Source organism: Cebus imitator, unplaced genomic scaffold (assembly GCF_001604975.1).
Source record: "Cebus imitator isolate Cc_AM_T3 unplaced genomic scaffold, Cebus_imitator-1.0 Scaffold364, whole genome shotgun sequence".
Classification (NCBI taxonomy): Eukaryota; Metazoa; Chordata; class Mammalia; order Primates; family Cebidae; genus Cebus; species Cebus imitator.
Window position 1 is genome coordinate 450,895 of NW_016107679.1, and position 14,845 is coordinate 465,739.

The following is a 14,845-nucleotide window of genomic DNA, read 5'->3' on the forward strand; positions in this document are numbered from 1 at the left end:
AAAAAAAAAAAAAAAAGAATTTCTGCCATCTTGTCCAAGTTTAACCTTTCAGGTGCTAGGTTTTAGATTTTAATCTATAAATTTAGGTAATTGGAAATCTGTATGGTTTCTCTCAAAACTTGCATTTCAGAGCAATGTTATAAGCACCTGAAACACATACCGCTGGAAATTTGAAATTTCCTATAGATTTTGAATTGAGTGAGAAGATATGAAACTTAGATTTTTATAACCAATTATTTTCCCTCCTCTCACTACAAATATTAAGTCAGGTAAGGCTAGGGATATTGGTTATACTGTTACTTACAGGAGCAAGAGTACTGTCATCTTTTATTTTTGATTGAGGAAAAAATATTAATTTTAGACATCTAACTTTTGTTATTGATGATAGAGAATGTTTGGAAGGTAAAAACATAATTTTAATAAGAGTTTGATTAAAACTTTGATATTCTATTTCTAATTTTTAAATACCACAGTTTATTTCATTTCTTCCTCCATCCTGGGTACTTACTTAGGAAAGCAGTATGTTGTATGCAGTGTTTAATATTAGTTAAGTATTAAATGTATTTATATTTTTGAGAATTGGTAATTTACAAATTATATAATTCCCTGTTAGGAATATTTGATTAATCAGAAACACTTCTACTTCGCTGTATGTATTGGCAACATAAGGACGTCTAGCATATCACTTTTTAACCATATTCTTTAGATCCCAGTCAAAAATTTCCTTCCCTCCCTCCCTCCCTCCCTCCCTCCCTTCCTTCCTTCCTTCCTTCCTTCTTTCCTTGCTTTCTCTTTTTTCTTTTCTTTTCCTTTTCCCTCTCTCTCCCTTTCTTCTCCCCACCCTTCTCTCTTCTTTTTCTTTTCTTTTTTTTTCCTTTTCTTTTCTTTTCTTTTCTTTTCTTTTCTTTTGAGACAGGGTCTCACTTTGTCACCCAGGGTGAAGTGCAGTGGTGGCATGATCATAGTTCATTGCAGCCTCAGACCCCTGGGCTCCAGTGATCTCACCTCAACCTCTCAGGTGCATGCCATTACACCCCGCTAATTTTTTGTACTTTTTGTAGAGACAGGGTTTTACCATGTTGTGGAGTCTGGTCTCAAACTCCTGAACTCAAGCAATCTCCCCTCCTTAGCCTCCCAAAGTACTGGGATTACAGGTGACCCATCCAAGATTCTAAATTTAAACACTCGCTTAACACACACATACACCTGGGCTACCACATAGCTCTCATAAAATTCATGAAATCAGTGATTGAAGACGCTCTTGAGGGACATAACTTAGAGTGTATTTACATAGATTTTAAATGTACTTATAAACAGTTGTGATATTAAAAATATTTAAGAACTGAGCTGGGCACGGTGGCTCATGCCTGTAATCCCAGCACTTTGGGAGGCTGAGGTGGGTGGACACTTGAGGTCAAGAGTCTGAGTCCTGCGTGGCCAACATGGCAAAACCACATCACTAAAAAAGGAAAACAACACAAACACACAAAAATTAACTGAGTTTGGTGGCACACACCTGTAGTCCCAGCTACTCAGGAGGCTGAGACACCAGAATCATTGAACCTGGGAGGCAGATGTTGCAATGAGTTGAAATCATGCCATTGTACTCCAGCCTGGGCAACAGAATGAGACTGTGTCTCAAAAACAAAAAACAAAAAATTTAAACAATACAGCATGAAAAGACATGGGTTATCAAACAGAGTTATGATATCTGCCTACTAAGCCAATAATGAATCCTTCAGTTGGCCAGATTTTTCTGAGGAAGGGGAGTCAGTTGTAGGCAAACACTTGGGTGACTTGGGGCAAGGTCTGTTTGCCATTCTTTCTGGAAGTATATCATATTTTAACAACTTAGACCAGCTTTTGTTTCATTTCTAAATTTTTTTAGATATGGGAGTCTCACTATGCTGCTCAGTTCGTCTTGAACTCCTGGACTCAAGTGATCCTCCCACCTCAGCCTCCTAGTAGTTGATATTACAGGCACAAGCCACTATGCCTAGCTCGGCATTTGTTTTAACAAGTTTGTATACTTCCAGTTAAATGAGAAGGATGTATCCATCTCTTCCTATAGATTATTTATTATGTTTATCACGGTTTTTAAAAAGTCATTAACTGCTAATTCCAATGTCAAAATTATCTATAAGTCTGTTTGTATTGATGGATTTTTCTCTTGACTCTGGGTTACATTTTCCTGTTTGTTTACACATCTGGCCAGCCATTTGTTTGTTGCAGCATTGCTGATTATCGTGTTGTAGAGACTATGAACTCTTAATTTTTTTTTTTTGGAGACAGAGTCTTGCTCTGTAGCCCAGGCTGGAGTACAGTGGCATAGTTCAGCCTCACTGCAACCTCCCACTCCCAGGTCCTGGTTCAAGTAATTCTGCCTCAGCCTTCCGAGTAGCTGGAATTACAGGTGTGTGCCACCATGCCCAGCTAATTTTCTTTTTCTGTTTTCTATTTTTAGTAGAGATGTGGTTTTACCATGTTGGCCAGGCTGGTCTTGAACTCCTGACCTTGTGATCCACCTGCCTCGGCCTCCCAAAGTGCTGGGATTGCAGGCATGAGCCACCGCACCCAACCAGTGATCTCTTAATTTTGTCAGACGGTTGTTGAGTTTTGTTTAGCAGGGAGTCAAATTACTGGAGGATAACTTTTATCTTATGTCTAACTGTCATATACAGTGATTATTCTAGGGAGATAGGGTTAGGGGAGAGGGAGAATGTAGTTTGGAAAAAACTAGGCTGACTCCTGAGGAAAATCACTGGTAAACCATTGTGACTACTCTGCTAAATTGCCTTTCTTGACATTGTCAACCTGAAGTAATAAAAAGGATCAGAATCTGGAATTAATGCAAGCAGAAAGCTAACCAACCAGGGAAAACACAGACTTCAGAAAACGGGGTCAGTGTTCCAAAGTTAGAAGTTCAGTTCTTGCAGGCCAGGTGCAGTGGCTCATGCCTTTAATCCCAGCACTTTTGGAGGCTGAGATGGGTGGATCACTCGCGTTCAGGAGTTCAAGACCAGCCTAGCCAACATGGTGAAACCCCATCTCTACCAAAAATACAAAAATTAACGGGGTGCAGGGTGGTGCATGACTGTCATCCCAGCTACTTGGGAGGCCAAGGCAGGAGAATCCCAGGCAGCAGAGGTTGCAGTGAGCTGAGGTCATGCCACTGCACTCCAGCCTGGGCAACAGAGTTAAGACTCTGTCTCAAAAAATAAAAAGTTCTCGCTTATATAGGTGGAAAATACAGTTTAGTAGGATTATAATATTTTCTATACAAGGCTACTTTATGAATTAGAGTCATAGTTTAGTTACAGTTTGTTTTCTTTTCCCTGTGGCTTTTCTTTACAGCTTGTTTTCATTTTCTTTCCAATTTAAAAATAGTGTATTTACCATTCCATTTTAAGACAATTTGATAGCCTTGAAGTCTTTGTGTAAGAAAGATAAGAGGGAAATTAATCTACCATGAAGATCAACAGTGAAGAGGGAAGGGGTCTTCCCTGGAGCCATTTAGTCATTTACAGCATTTATAAAACATTGCAGTAAGGGAGGAGGCTAATCTATAATCAGAGAAAGAAAGATTACAGCTGCCTAGGATATAGCTGCCTATTATGTCGCTCTGGCCCCATAATTACATTTCTTTAAGGCTCAAAGTAATTCAGATTTCCAACAGCTTAGATTTTGAATTATATATTTTCATAGCATATAATAGTACATCTAAACCATAAAGTTTTTATGCCCTACCCACCAAATGATGCACATAGATTTTATCACTGGAATATAAATTTGAAATTAAAGAATATATAATGCTTTAAAAAGTGAAATGTCTATAATTGGGAATTTTAATTGATTACAAATGCTGTTAAGTTCAAGAAATAGAGCTGGGTAAAGAAATATCTGTTTGTAATCTTTTTCAGTATTTTTATAGTTGGGGAAAAAATACAGCAAATTCTTCATTAGCTGAAATCTTTGGAGGAGAATGAGTAATTGACATTTAAGAATTAAAATGCCAAAATATATTTTTTCATCATTATCAATTAAAATATTTTTGAAATATGTTCTTTCCTTAAGTATGAAAGGGAATTTAATAGTATTGAGTAGGGTACATATAATATACAGATAATTTTTTAAAATTTTTCCTTATACAGTGTTTGATACTTTAACCACTCTTTCTTAAATTCATCTTACTTCCTTGGCTTTCTTGATATCAGTTTCTACTGGTTTCCCTTGTTATCTTTTAATTTGTGCCGATATCTTTGCAGTCTCATTTATGGGTTCCTGTTTCCTCTAGCCCTTTCCTTCTTCTTGCCTCCTTTGCACAAATATTTAGTGACAGATTTAACTGCCCTTGGGGCTGTGTGCATACAGAGGTGAGCAAAACAGGCTATTTCCCCATTAAATAAGTAAATGCTGAATATCTTCACAAATATTGGTAAGTATTGAGATCATCCTTTGTAACTATTTTTCATTTTTTGCCTGAGAAGTCTTCTGAAGAGGGAGAATATTTTATTCACCCTCGAATATCCAACACAGAGTATAGCACCTGTCACAGAGAATAGGCTCAGTAAATGTTTGTAGAAGGAATGTACAATGTGAGACTTGCTAATATCTAAGAAATATATTGGCCTGGAAATATAGTCCAATACAGTAGCCACTAGTCACACGTGAATTTATTTAAATTTACATTAATGAAAAGTAAATAAAATTTCAGTTATTTTGTTGTACTAGCCATATTTGAAGTGTATAGTCACCATAGATGGCTTGTGACTACTGTTTACAGATAGTATAGATACAGAACATTTCCATCATTATTCAGAGTTTTATTGGACAAGTGCCAGAGGATTGTTACCTCTACACTTTGTGGCTCTAGTTTGTCTTACTATTATTAGTTAGGTTTATTGATTTTATTGTTTCTCTACATCTTTTTCTTTTTTGTCTGCTCTCACTTTTGTTTCTGTCTTATAATTTGCTGTTTCATTATTTCTAGTTTTTAACTAGTTTTATCAGTTATCAAGTTTGTGACTGTGGCTTCCCCTAGTCTGTCATTTCTTCCAGGATTTTTGATTCAAATATACATAGATAAAGTTGCAGATAAATGGAGATATTTTGTAAACGGTTTCGATCATTTTTGCATGAGTGTTCTCTAAAGCAGTTTTTACATTCATACACATTGCTTTCCTGGTATGCTCTCTTAAAAATTGATTCTACCTACAGTTTGCAGTCTGTGTTGGAAGATCTCCTGGTTGCTACTTCTGATGGACTTCTTCATCTTATTCACTGGGAAGGAATAACAAATGGAAGGAAAGCCATTAATCTTTGCACAGTACCCTTTTCTGTAGACCTGCAGTCATCTAGAGGTACCTATACTTTATACATGAGGTGGAACCAGTTGTTTATGTCTGATATCTAGTTAGATATCTTCTATGGACAAACACTTATTTGGAACCAGTTATGCAAGGGGAGAGGCGGGGTGGGAGAGGCATTTAGTAGGAAAGGACAGTTTTTTAACTGTTGAAGGTTGTTAGGTCATTATTTTTGCCCTTTTAACCTTACAGGTTTTGCTGACAAAAGGTGAGAGACTAGCTGACTGTATTCTTAATCCTATTTCATGTGCTTATTTTTTTCATCAGTAGGTTCATTCCTGGGCTTCACAGATGTACACATCAGAGACATGGAATACTGTGCCACACTTGATGGGTTTGCTGTTGTATTTAATGATGGTAAAGTTGGATTTATTACACCAGTGTCAAGTAGATTTACTGCAGAGGTATGGCTTACTTACTTTGAAGGGACCTTTTTTGCACTTAATTATTTTATTCTTTGTTATCAAATTTTTCTTTATTTTTATCATTCATACACGATTTTAAGGGTTGTTAATTTTTTAATCAAACCAAACATATAAATAGTGTAAGTAGACAAAATTCTCTTGGACATGTTAAAGAAAAATGATGGTTCCTGTTCTCCTCCTTGCTACCCTTATGTCTAATTTTCCACTCTTCGAGGCAACTACTTTTTATTCCTTTACTGGTTATTTTGATTTTTAATCTCCACTACTCTGAATATTTTCTTTAATTTTTAGTTTTTGGGCTCTGTTTATTGACTTCGTACTTTGGAAAGTGACCAGTAACTTTCCTCTTCCCTGCTTCCACCATGCTTATATTCTTCCCATGTTCCCATTACAGTTACTGTGATTTTGATTATTACTATTAATTGTATATTTTTGGCTGGGCATAGTGGCTCACACCTGTAATCTCAGCACTTCGGGAGGCTGAGGCAGGCGAATCATGAGGTCAGGAGTTCCAGACCATCCTCCCAACATACAGAAACCCCATCTCTACAAAAATACAGAAATTAGCCAGGCATGGTGGTACATGCCTGTAGTCCCAGCTACTCGGGAGGCTGAGGCAGGAGAATCACTTGAACCCGGGAGGTGGAGGTTGTGGTGAGCCAAGATCACGCCACAGCACTCAAGCCTGGGCAACAGACTGAGACTCTGTCTCAGGAAAAAAAAAAAGTTTTTAATATATAAAACACAGCTGTATTTTTTGGCTTTCTGACATAATTATTCTGAGATTCCCTTTACTCTTATTTGTGTGGGATCTTTTAATAGCTAATAGCTAATTTATATATGGATTTGGCTGCTGTTACAGAGAACTAAAATAAAAGTGATGTGTTGAAAACTGAGTTTTGGTTGACTGTGTCCTTTACTGTAGGATAGGCTGACTATTTCCTTGGGACCCTCCTAGCTTTAGAGTCATACCCTTCCCTCTCTCCCTCCCTTCTGTTCCCCTCTCCCTCCCTTCTGGCTCCAGTGTTCTTGGAAAAGAGTCCTGCAGTCCTTTCTAGTAGATACATACTTAGCTACCCCAATATTCTGGGATTTGGATTACAGAAGAGTTAGGGTAGAGGGTCCAAATTCAAGGTGTGAACCTTTGCTTTCCATCCCTATTTTCAGTGTGGTCCATAGACCTCTGGTGGAGGGTATGAGGGTAGGGATTTTTTGGTTTGGTTTTCTCCGAAGAAAGATGCTCAGTTTTCTGAAGGAGTAGAGTTGGGGAATTTATTGACTGCTCAGCTTTAGGAAAGTGCTCTGGGAGGACCTAGTTGCTTCTTGAAGTAGGTATTGAACCACTTTTACAGCTTTTAGTTTAGCCTTTCAAAGACACCAGAATTCCCAAGCCTTTTGTGTACCCTACAATGTAAATTTAGATGTTTCTCAGCATTATTCCCTGCCAGTTAAGAATTCTACTCATCGATAGGCTTTCCAGCTTTTAAAATTTTCTAATGCCACCTCCTCTCCTATTCTTTTTGTCTTTGCCGCTTTATGCTTTTTTAAACAAAAACTCTTCTCTTGTAGAAGTTAGGGTTTTAGGAATCCAAGAAGCTAAATATTTATGTTTAGTCATCTCTCTTTAACTGGAAAGGAATTTAAGTTTTTAATGGCCTTTTTGTTGTTGTTGTCATTCTGTTTGGTATCAGCTTTAATATTCTAATATCTTCCATTATCAACTTTATTCAGATAGTAAGATACTAAATAATACCTTCGTGATCACCTGTGTCAATATATAAATAAGAATAAAAATAAACTTTTGATGAATTAGAAAAAAATCTCATTTTTTTCCTATATGGTGCATATATTTGTAATTATCTCTGGAACTTAAATGTTTAGATTGGAAATAAAAGTATTAGGGCTGAAAAAGTGATTGACTCTTTTCCAAGTACTTTAGAGGTAGTAGAAAATATATTCTCAGAATGTATTAGTATGTAATATAAAGAAATTTTTCTAATAAGGATTTAAAAACTAATGAAAAGCAGATAGGTATTACTAAATAAGGTATAGATAGAAAATACAAATTACAAGAAAACAACACATATGTATTACTGGTAATAAGGAAATAACTAAATGATATTTAATAAATACGTTGAAATATGATTATGTCAGTCCTCTGTGAAGACTTACTCAGTAGGACTAGATAATTAGGACAGAACCTTCTGAGGAGTAAAAGAGCTGGAGAAAAAATACATGTTTTAGTATGCTTGAAGGCCTTGGAGAGCAAACAAGACGGTGAAGAGTTACCAGACTAAGAGAGGGCAGCAACCCAGTGAGCTAAGCTCATTATTTAAGCCTGCAGTGAACATGAACAAACTAGGCTTTATGCAGCAACACAGATAAATTTCACAGACATGGTGAGCAAAAGCAGCTAGACACAAAAGAATACATGCTATGATTCCATTTTAGGTAAAAATTAAAGGGCAAATAACACAGGCAGTTCTAAATTAGAGGTACATACTGGTGCATGTTTAAGTGGTAATGGTTTAAAAGAAAGAAGGAAGTGGTTACCATGTAAATCTGGATATTGGTTACTTTATGGTAGGGATATGAGGATATAGTGATTGGGAAGGGCACTACTGTATTGGGAGACTTTTGGGTACTGATAATTCTTGGCCTGAGTAGCAGTTTCACAGGTGTTTGCTTTGTGATATTGAAATTTGCATTTCATTTTTATGTATTATTATAATTCATGACAGAAAACGTTAAAAATTAAAATTCTTCTTCTACATAACTTGGAGAAAAAGCCAGAATTCTTATGGTGACCTTCAAAGCCCTAAATACCTGACCTCCTGTTATATCTCTTACCGCAGACACCACTTTCCTTTCACAGCCCATCTACTTCACTCTATCCACACAAGCCTCATTGCTGGTCTTTGAGCATGCCAGAAATGCTACTACAAGAGGGCCCTTAACACTTGCTTTATTTCTTTAAGGACTTTCCTCAAAAGGCGTCCTTATAGGGAAACCTGTTTAATATTACACTCTTCCCCTGTACTCCGTCTTCACCACCATTGCTTAATTTTTTTTGTATAGTATTTACTAACCTCTAATATACATTATACTTTTTTTTCACAAGTCGATGGTATTTAGTGTATTCATATACAGTATACTTTTTTAACTTGTTTGTCCCTTGACTCAAATGTAAGGCAAGGATACAAGTAGAGATTTTGCTGTGCCAGGATAACCTCAGCACCTAGAGCAGTGCCTGGTGAATTGTAAACACCTAGAAAATACTTACAGGATGAATTTTCAGTCTAAGCAGTAGTCAGAAAAGTAGTGCTCACTGCTCTTTTTACCATTTTGTGACATAAAATGTCCAGTTTTATTATTAAAATTGAATAATAAAATTCCTACTAAAAAAGCAAATATTCCATGTTTAGATAGATTATATAGCTGATTTTGGAATTAAGTGAAATCTGTAGTAGTCTAGTTCAAATCATTGTGATTATATTGTATCTTTAGTGTTTACTGTTGGGATCATCCAAAAATGCTATATTATAGTATGCCACTTTTTGTGCCAGCTGAACTAATGATCATGACCTTTGCCTTGGAATTTATCATCTAAACTGAGCTGAATCTATTCTGTATCTATATATGGAATTAAATAGCATATACGCTTACCAGTAACGTCATTCATTTGTTGAATGCTTGTTGAATGGGAGGCATTGTCCTAAATAGTTTGCATGTATATCTTCATTTAATCTTTGAAACACCTTAAGAGGTAAATAACTTACAGATAAGAAAACTGAAGCTTAAAAAGATCAAATAATCATTTTGGGGAGTGAAAGTAGTCCTGAGCTGTCAGGCTTCCGGATACCATGCTATTAACCATTACATTATAAAGAACGGGAATTGTAGAGAGCAGTAAGCAATTGAGAAATCATGAATTGCTTCTAAAGAATAAACCAAACAGAATGTACTACTTTTCATTGACTGAGAAGTTAAATACTATGTGCTAGGTGATTAGAATAATAATAGTGAGCAAGTTAGATGCGATTTCTGCTATCAAAATGTTTACATTCTAACAAGAAAGTTATCTTTGAGTTTGGAGATTGAATTTCCACATTTTAGGGTTTTTTAAATAGATTAACTAGCATTGGACTGAGCTCAGTATTTATGAGACCAATTCATGAGAAGCTTGAGGTTTTAAGGGAGACTATTGTGGTAGTCCTGGTAGGATAATTTCCTCTGCAGATGAAACCAAATAAGCGTTATGAAATTGTATGTTTACTGAAGGAGAATTATATTGACTAATGTAAATTTGGAGAAATACTTTTTAAGCCTTAACTGTTTTTCTTTATTATAGCAGCTTCATGGAGTTTGGCCACAAGATGTTGTTGATGGAACATGTGTAGCAGTAAATAACAAGTATCGACTAATGGCATTTGGCTGTGTGAGGTATAATTGATGTAGACTTTTGCATTTTTAAGAGTTGTTGCCACAAATACTGTTTTTTTTAAAACATAAGATGTTCATAACACACTTATAAACTTTATCATGCTATCATAATTTGTCAGTCAACCTTAATATGAAATGTAAAAGTGAAGTGTTTTATTAGATTTTCAACAAACAAAAGTGAAGGGCAGATTATGGAGGTTGAGCGTTTTAATTTGTAAAAGTAAGTGTTTTCTTCAATGGTAGAAGATTGACTTACAAGTTAAACAGAATAAATCAGTTAAAGTTCTTTATTGTGTAAAAGAGGATTTGAAAGACATTTTTCCTTTTTAAAATAATCCTTAATTTTTTTTTAATAATCCTTAATTTTTAAGACATCAGCATCGACTATGCCTTCAAATTAGTGAGTGCACCTCAGTTAACAAGCAAATGTAAAGTGCACGTATAAAACCAGTTTCTTGCATTAGTTTATTAGAGATTTTAGAAATAATATTTTAAAAAGTTATTTATTCAACAAATATCCGTGTGCCTATCACATATCAGCCATAGTTCTAAGCACTTGATACATTAGACAACAAAAATACCAAACTTTGTTGAGCTTAAATTTTGGCTCATAAATTTTAGCTAAAATAAAAAGATTATGTTGTTATAATGCCTTGCAATGTTATAGTGCTTTTTGGTTTTCTAAACTCTTTCTTAAATATAAAGCCCTATGTTGCCCTCAAAATGTGACTTGGTTGTTTTGTAGAACACATTTGTAGTATAGTCTCCAGCCATATCATCTCTACCCGATTTAAATATCAAAGATTTTATTATTAGTATAAGTAATTCACATATTATAAATCACCTTCATTACACTCTTTATGAACTCCTTCTAGAGTGGGGAATCCTCATCCCCAACTTTGACTTTTTCTTAATACGTTGATCCTCATTGAGCAGTTAAATGTAGAAATTCAGGTAGGTTTAACTTAGTACAAGAGAGAAGGAAAAGCATTTTTTTAATGTTTGTGAATTTTGTTGAGTCACATTTTGTTTACAATTTTAAAATCTATGCTCATGAGTATATTTCACCTATAATTTTCCTCCTTACTCTCCTGAGTAAGTAAGGTTATGGCTGTCTTATAAAGCAAGTTGAGGGAGGGATTCCCCTCTTTGTCATCTCTATTCATCTTTGATTGCTTGGTAGAATTTGCCAATGAGAAGCCATCTGGACCTAGAATTTTCTTATTGGGGATTTTTTTGTATTATTGATTCAGTTTAGTTTTAAAAATAGATTTAAGAGAATTTAGATTTTCTATCTCTTCCTACGTCATTTTGGCAAGTTGTATTTTTCTAGGAATTGGTTTCTTTCATATACACATTCAAACTTATTAGCATCAAGTTGATAATACCCTTTTTATTTCACATTGTGAAACAAAAACGTACACACAAAGTAGTACATAATCCAAATATTCATATTTTAACAGTTGTAATACAAAAACCCATCTCTTTACAACTGGATCAGTAAATACAACATTGCCGGTCTACAGTCACAGACTCTACCTCTGCTACTTCCTAGTCACAACTCTTATTCCCTCCTTGACTCACTTAGTAACCAGTCAACATTGTGAGATTCATCCATGTCATTTACCAGTAGTTATAATCATTTTCTAAATTGATTTGTAATGTTCCATTTTTTTAATATACCATAATTTATGCACTTTGCTGTTGACATACATTTGCCTTATCTCTTGGTTTCCAAAAAAGGAGACATTCTCTTGTATAAATGGAATATCTTTATCACATGTGAGATAATTAATGATAAATCCCTAATAGGATCTAAAACCCAATTTATAAGCAGATTAACCCAGTTGCCACCAATAGTTAAATTTCTTCTCTACCTCCTTTGTTCCAACGAGAATCGATCAAGATTCATTAGTTATATTTGGTTATTATTTCTCTTTAGTTACCTTTTACCTATAATAATCCTTCTATCACTTTTTTTATTTTCATGGCATTGACTTTTTTTGAGTCCATGTCAATTCTTTATAGAATATCCTACATCCTAGATTTACCTCATCGTTTTCTCATGATGGCATTTGTTTTTTCTCACACTTGTCATTACTAACCTGGAAGCTGGTTCTTGTTGAGCAATACAGTCAAGTGACTAGAAAGCCCACATGTCAGGCATGGAAAAGCATTTAGAGAAAATACACAAAGACAGAAGCAGTGGCAAGTGTGCAGTTCCCCCATTTCCTGCATTTGGGGGCTAGCGCAAAGGCTGGGTGTTAGAATCCAGAAGATGTACTTCTCCTTAAGCTATGGCCTTATAAGCGAAGTACTAGCCCTCTCCCCAGAATAATGAAGGTAGACTCTTGGCTTATAGCTTTTCGGTTACCTCAGTTTTCATCAGCTGGGAGACAACAAGCTCTCTTCCAGCATGTTAATGGGTTAGGGTTAAAGTTTTGTGATTGTAGCTGTGTGACATAACAAACCAGTGTCTTCTAACCCAGATTTGCCAGCACTTACCAGGACTAATTGCCTTGAACACTAGGTTAAAGCTGGTGTCCTTATAGTTGTGCAAGAAGCCAGCTTCCTTTTAGGATGCCAGTTTGCAGCAGATCAGTATTTGAACAACCTTCCTCTTATCTTTATATTTAAAGATATTATTAGATTCTGGTTACACATTTTGTCATGGGTGATAATACATACTTCCTATGGTATCATTTAGTAATAATGTCAAATTGTCTCCATATTAATGATGCTAAATTTGATCACTTATGTGGCAGTAGCCATATCTCTCTTACAGAAGTTTATTTGCTTTGGAGTTAGTCCTATATTTTTAATGAGAATCTATTTTTCTCTTACATAAGGCTGGTGAGAAATGGAAGTAAAAGTAATTTAAAAAATACAGGCACTACAGAATACTTAAAAGATTGTCAGACTTTTATAAGCAGTAACTCAGTGCCTACTTGTTATTTAAAACTTTGACTCCTCACTAACATTTTAGAGCTCAACAACCCAGGGTTAGCAGTTGACAGCTGTAGATGCAAAGCAAATACAAATACCTGCTACGCACTTAGTCTGTCTCTCAGCAAGAGATGATCTATTTGGGCAGATAGTCTGTAAAGAAATCTTTTCCAGATATTTGGCTTCTGGGTATGACTGAATGACAGATTAGATTTTCCCTTCCATCTGATATAGCCAAAAAAATGGACAAAAATATGCAAGAGCTGTTTTGAATTCAAGACAGGAACATAAAGTAACAAAGGACAGTGACTTCTGAAAGATGAGAAACAAAATGATCTCTATAACTGCCCTTAGTTTATATTATTTTGAGTGTTTGTAGGATGCAGCACAGGAATGGGGAGATAGATCCTGAGCTGAGATGAGCACATGGAAATCAGAGAATCTGGGGGAACCAAGGGACCTAGAGTTCATAATATAGACACCAAAGAGGTGGCACAAAGACAGAACTTCAGAGAGCTGTAAGGTGTCCCTCTTGGATATTAAACTGAGACATAGAAGATATTAGAAAAAGACTGAAATTAAACTTCTAGAGGTGAAAACTGTAATGTCTGAGATGAAAAATACACTGTATGGAACTAACAACAGATTAGACATTGCAGAAGAAAAGGTTAATGAACTTGAAAAACTTAGAAATTATCCAAAATGGAACACATAAAGAAAAAAAATAAATAAAAACAGAGTATCAGTATGCTATGAGACAACTTTAAGGAGGCTGCTATTGCAGATATTTTATTTACTTAGTCTCAGTTCTAATCCTTGAGATAGGACCTGTATGGGAATGTATCAAAGCTGCTGTGAAGAAACAATCTGATTTCTCCTACCACAATAAAACATTCTGATAGTCATAAACCAGTGTCATCCTATTATGTGCAAAAGCAGTCTTATGTTAAAAAGTCTTTTTAAGAACAACATTTGTTTCTCTTTCTTACTACAATAATGTTGCATAAGTAGGATCTTCATTTTCAAATGCTGAATGTGCGTTAAATTTTTGAACTGAGACTATACCACAAGCACAAATGAGACTTTTCTGTTATCATTGTAGTTCAATTTTGAAATGTACCTTAGAAGTATTATAGAGATTTTACTTTTGGCTTCAGACCCTTCATAAATTTGACCTTGTAAAGATGTTTTAAATAATTATATATACCATCTACACAAAACATATACATTTTAAAATAAAATCTTTATAAGTTATCATCCAGCATAAGAAATAGTAAGTACCTCAGCAGTGCTGATGAAGCCTGCTGTTTATCCCTTTTCTTTGATACTCCCCTTTCTCTGCCAGAGTATCACTAATCTGAAATTTGTATACATTAATTCTTCGTTGTATTTTTTACCACAAATATATTTACCATTAATACTATATAACTGCTATATTTATCAAATATGTATATTTATATTTGCTGCGCTTTTACACACACACATACACTTTTATGTGTGTGTGTGTGTGTGTGTATCTATAAGATATCTTAAATATATGTACTGTTGACTGTTGAACAACCCAGTAAGAGGCAGTAACTGCCTCACACAGTTGAAAATTTGCATATAACTTTTTACTCCTTCCAGGACTTTTAACTACTTTTTTTTTTTTTTTTTTTTTTTTTT

General features: G+C 35.1%; 1 protein-coding gene across 1 annotated transcript in view; it reads left to right on the top strand.

The window, feature by feature from the left end:
- Positions 1–14,845, top strand: part of RIC1 (RIC1 homolog, RAB6A GEF complex partner 1) — a 142,819-nt gene that overhangs the window by 86,058 nt on the left and 41,916 nt on the right. The window contains exons 5-7 of the mRNA XM_037730823.1: positions 5,218–5,360; positions 5,634–5,770; positions 10,143–10,234. Coding sequence (XP_037586751.1) covers positions 5,218–5,360; positions 5,634–5,770; positions 10,143–10,234 — 372 coding nt within the window. The remainder of the gene's footprint in view (positions 1–5,217; positions 5,361–5,633; positions 5,771–10,142; positions 10,235–14,845) is intronic.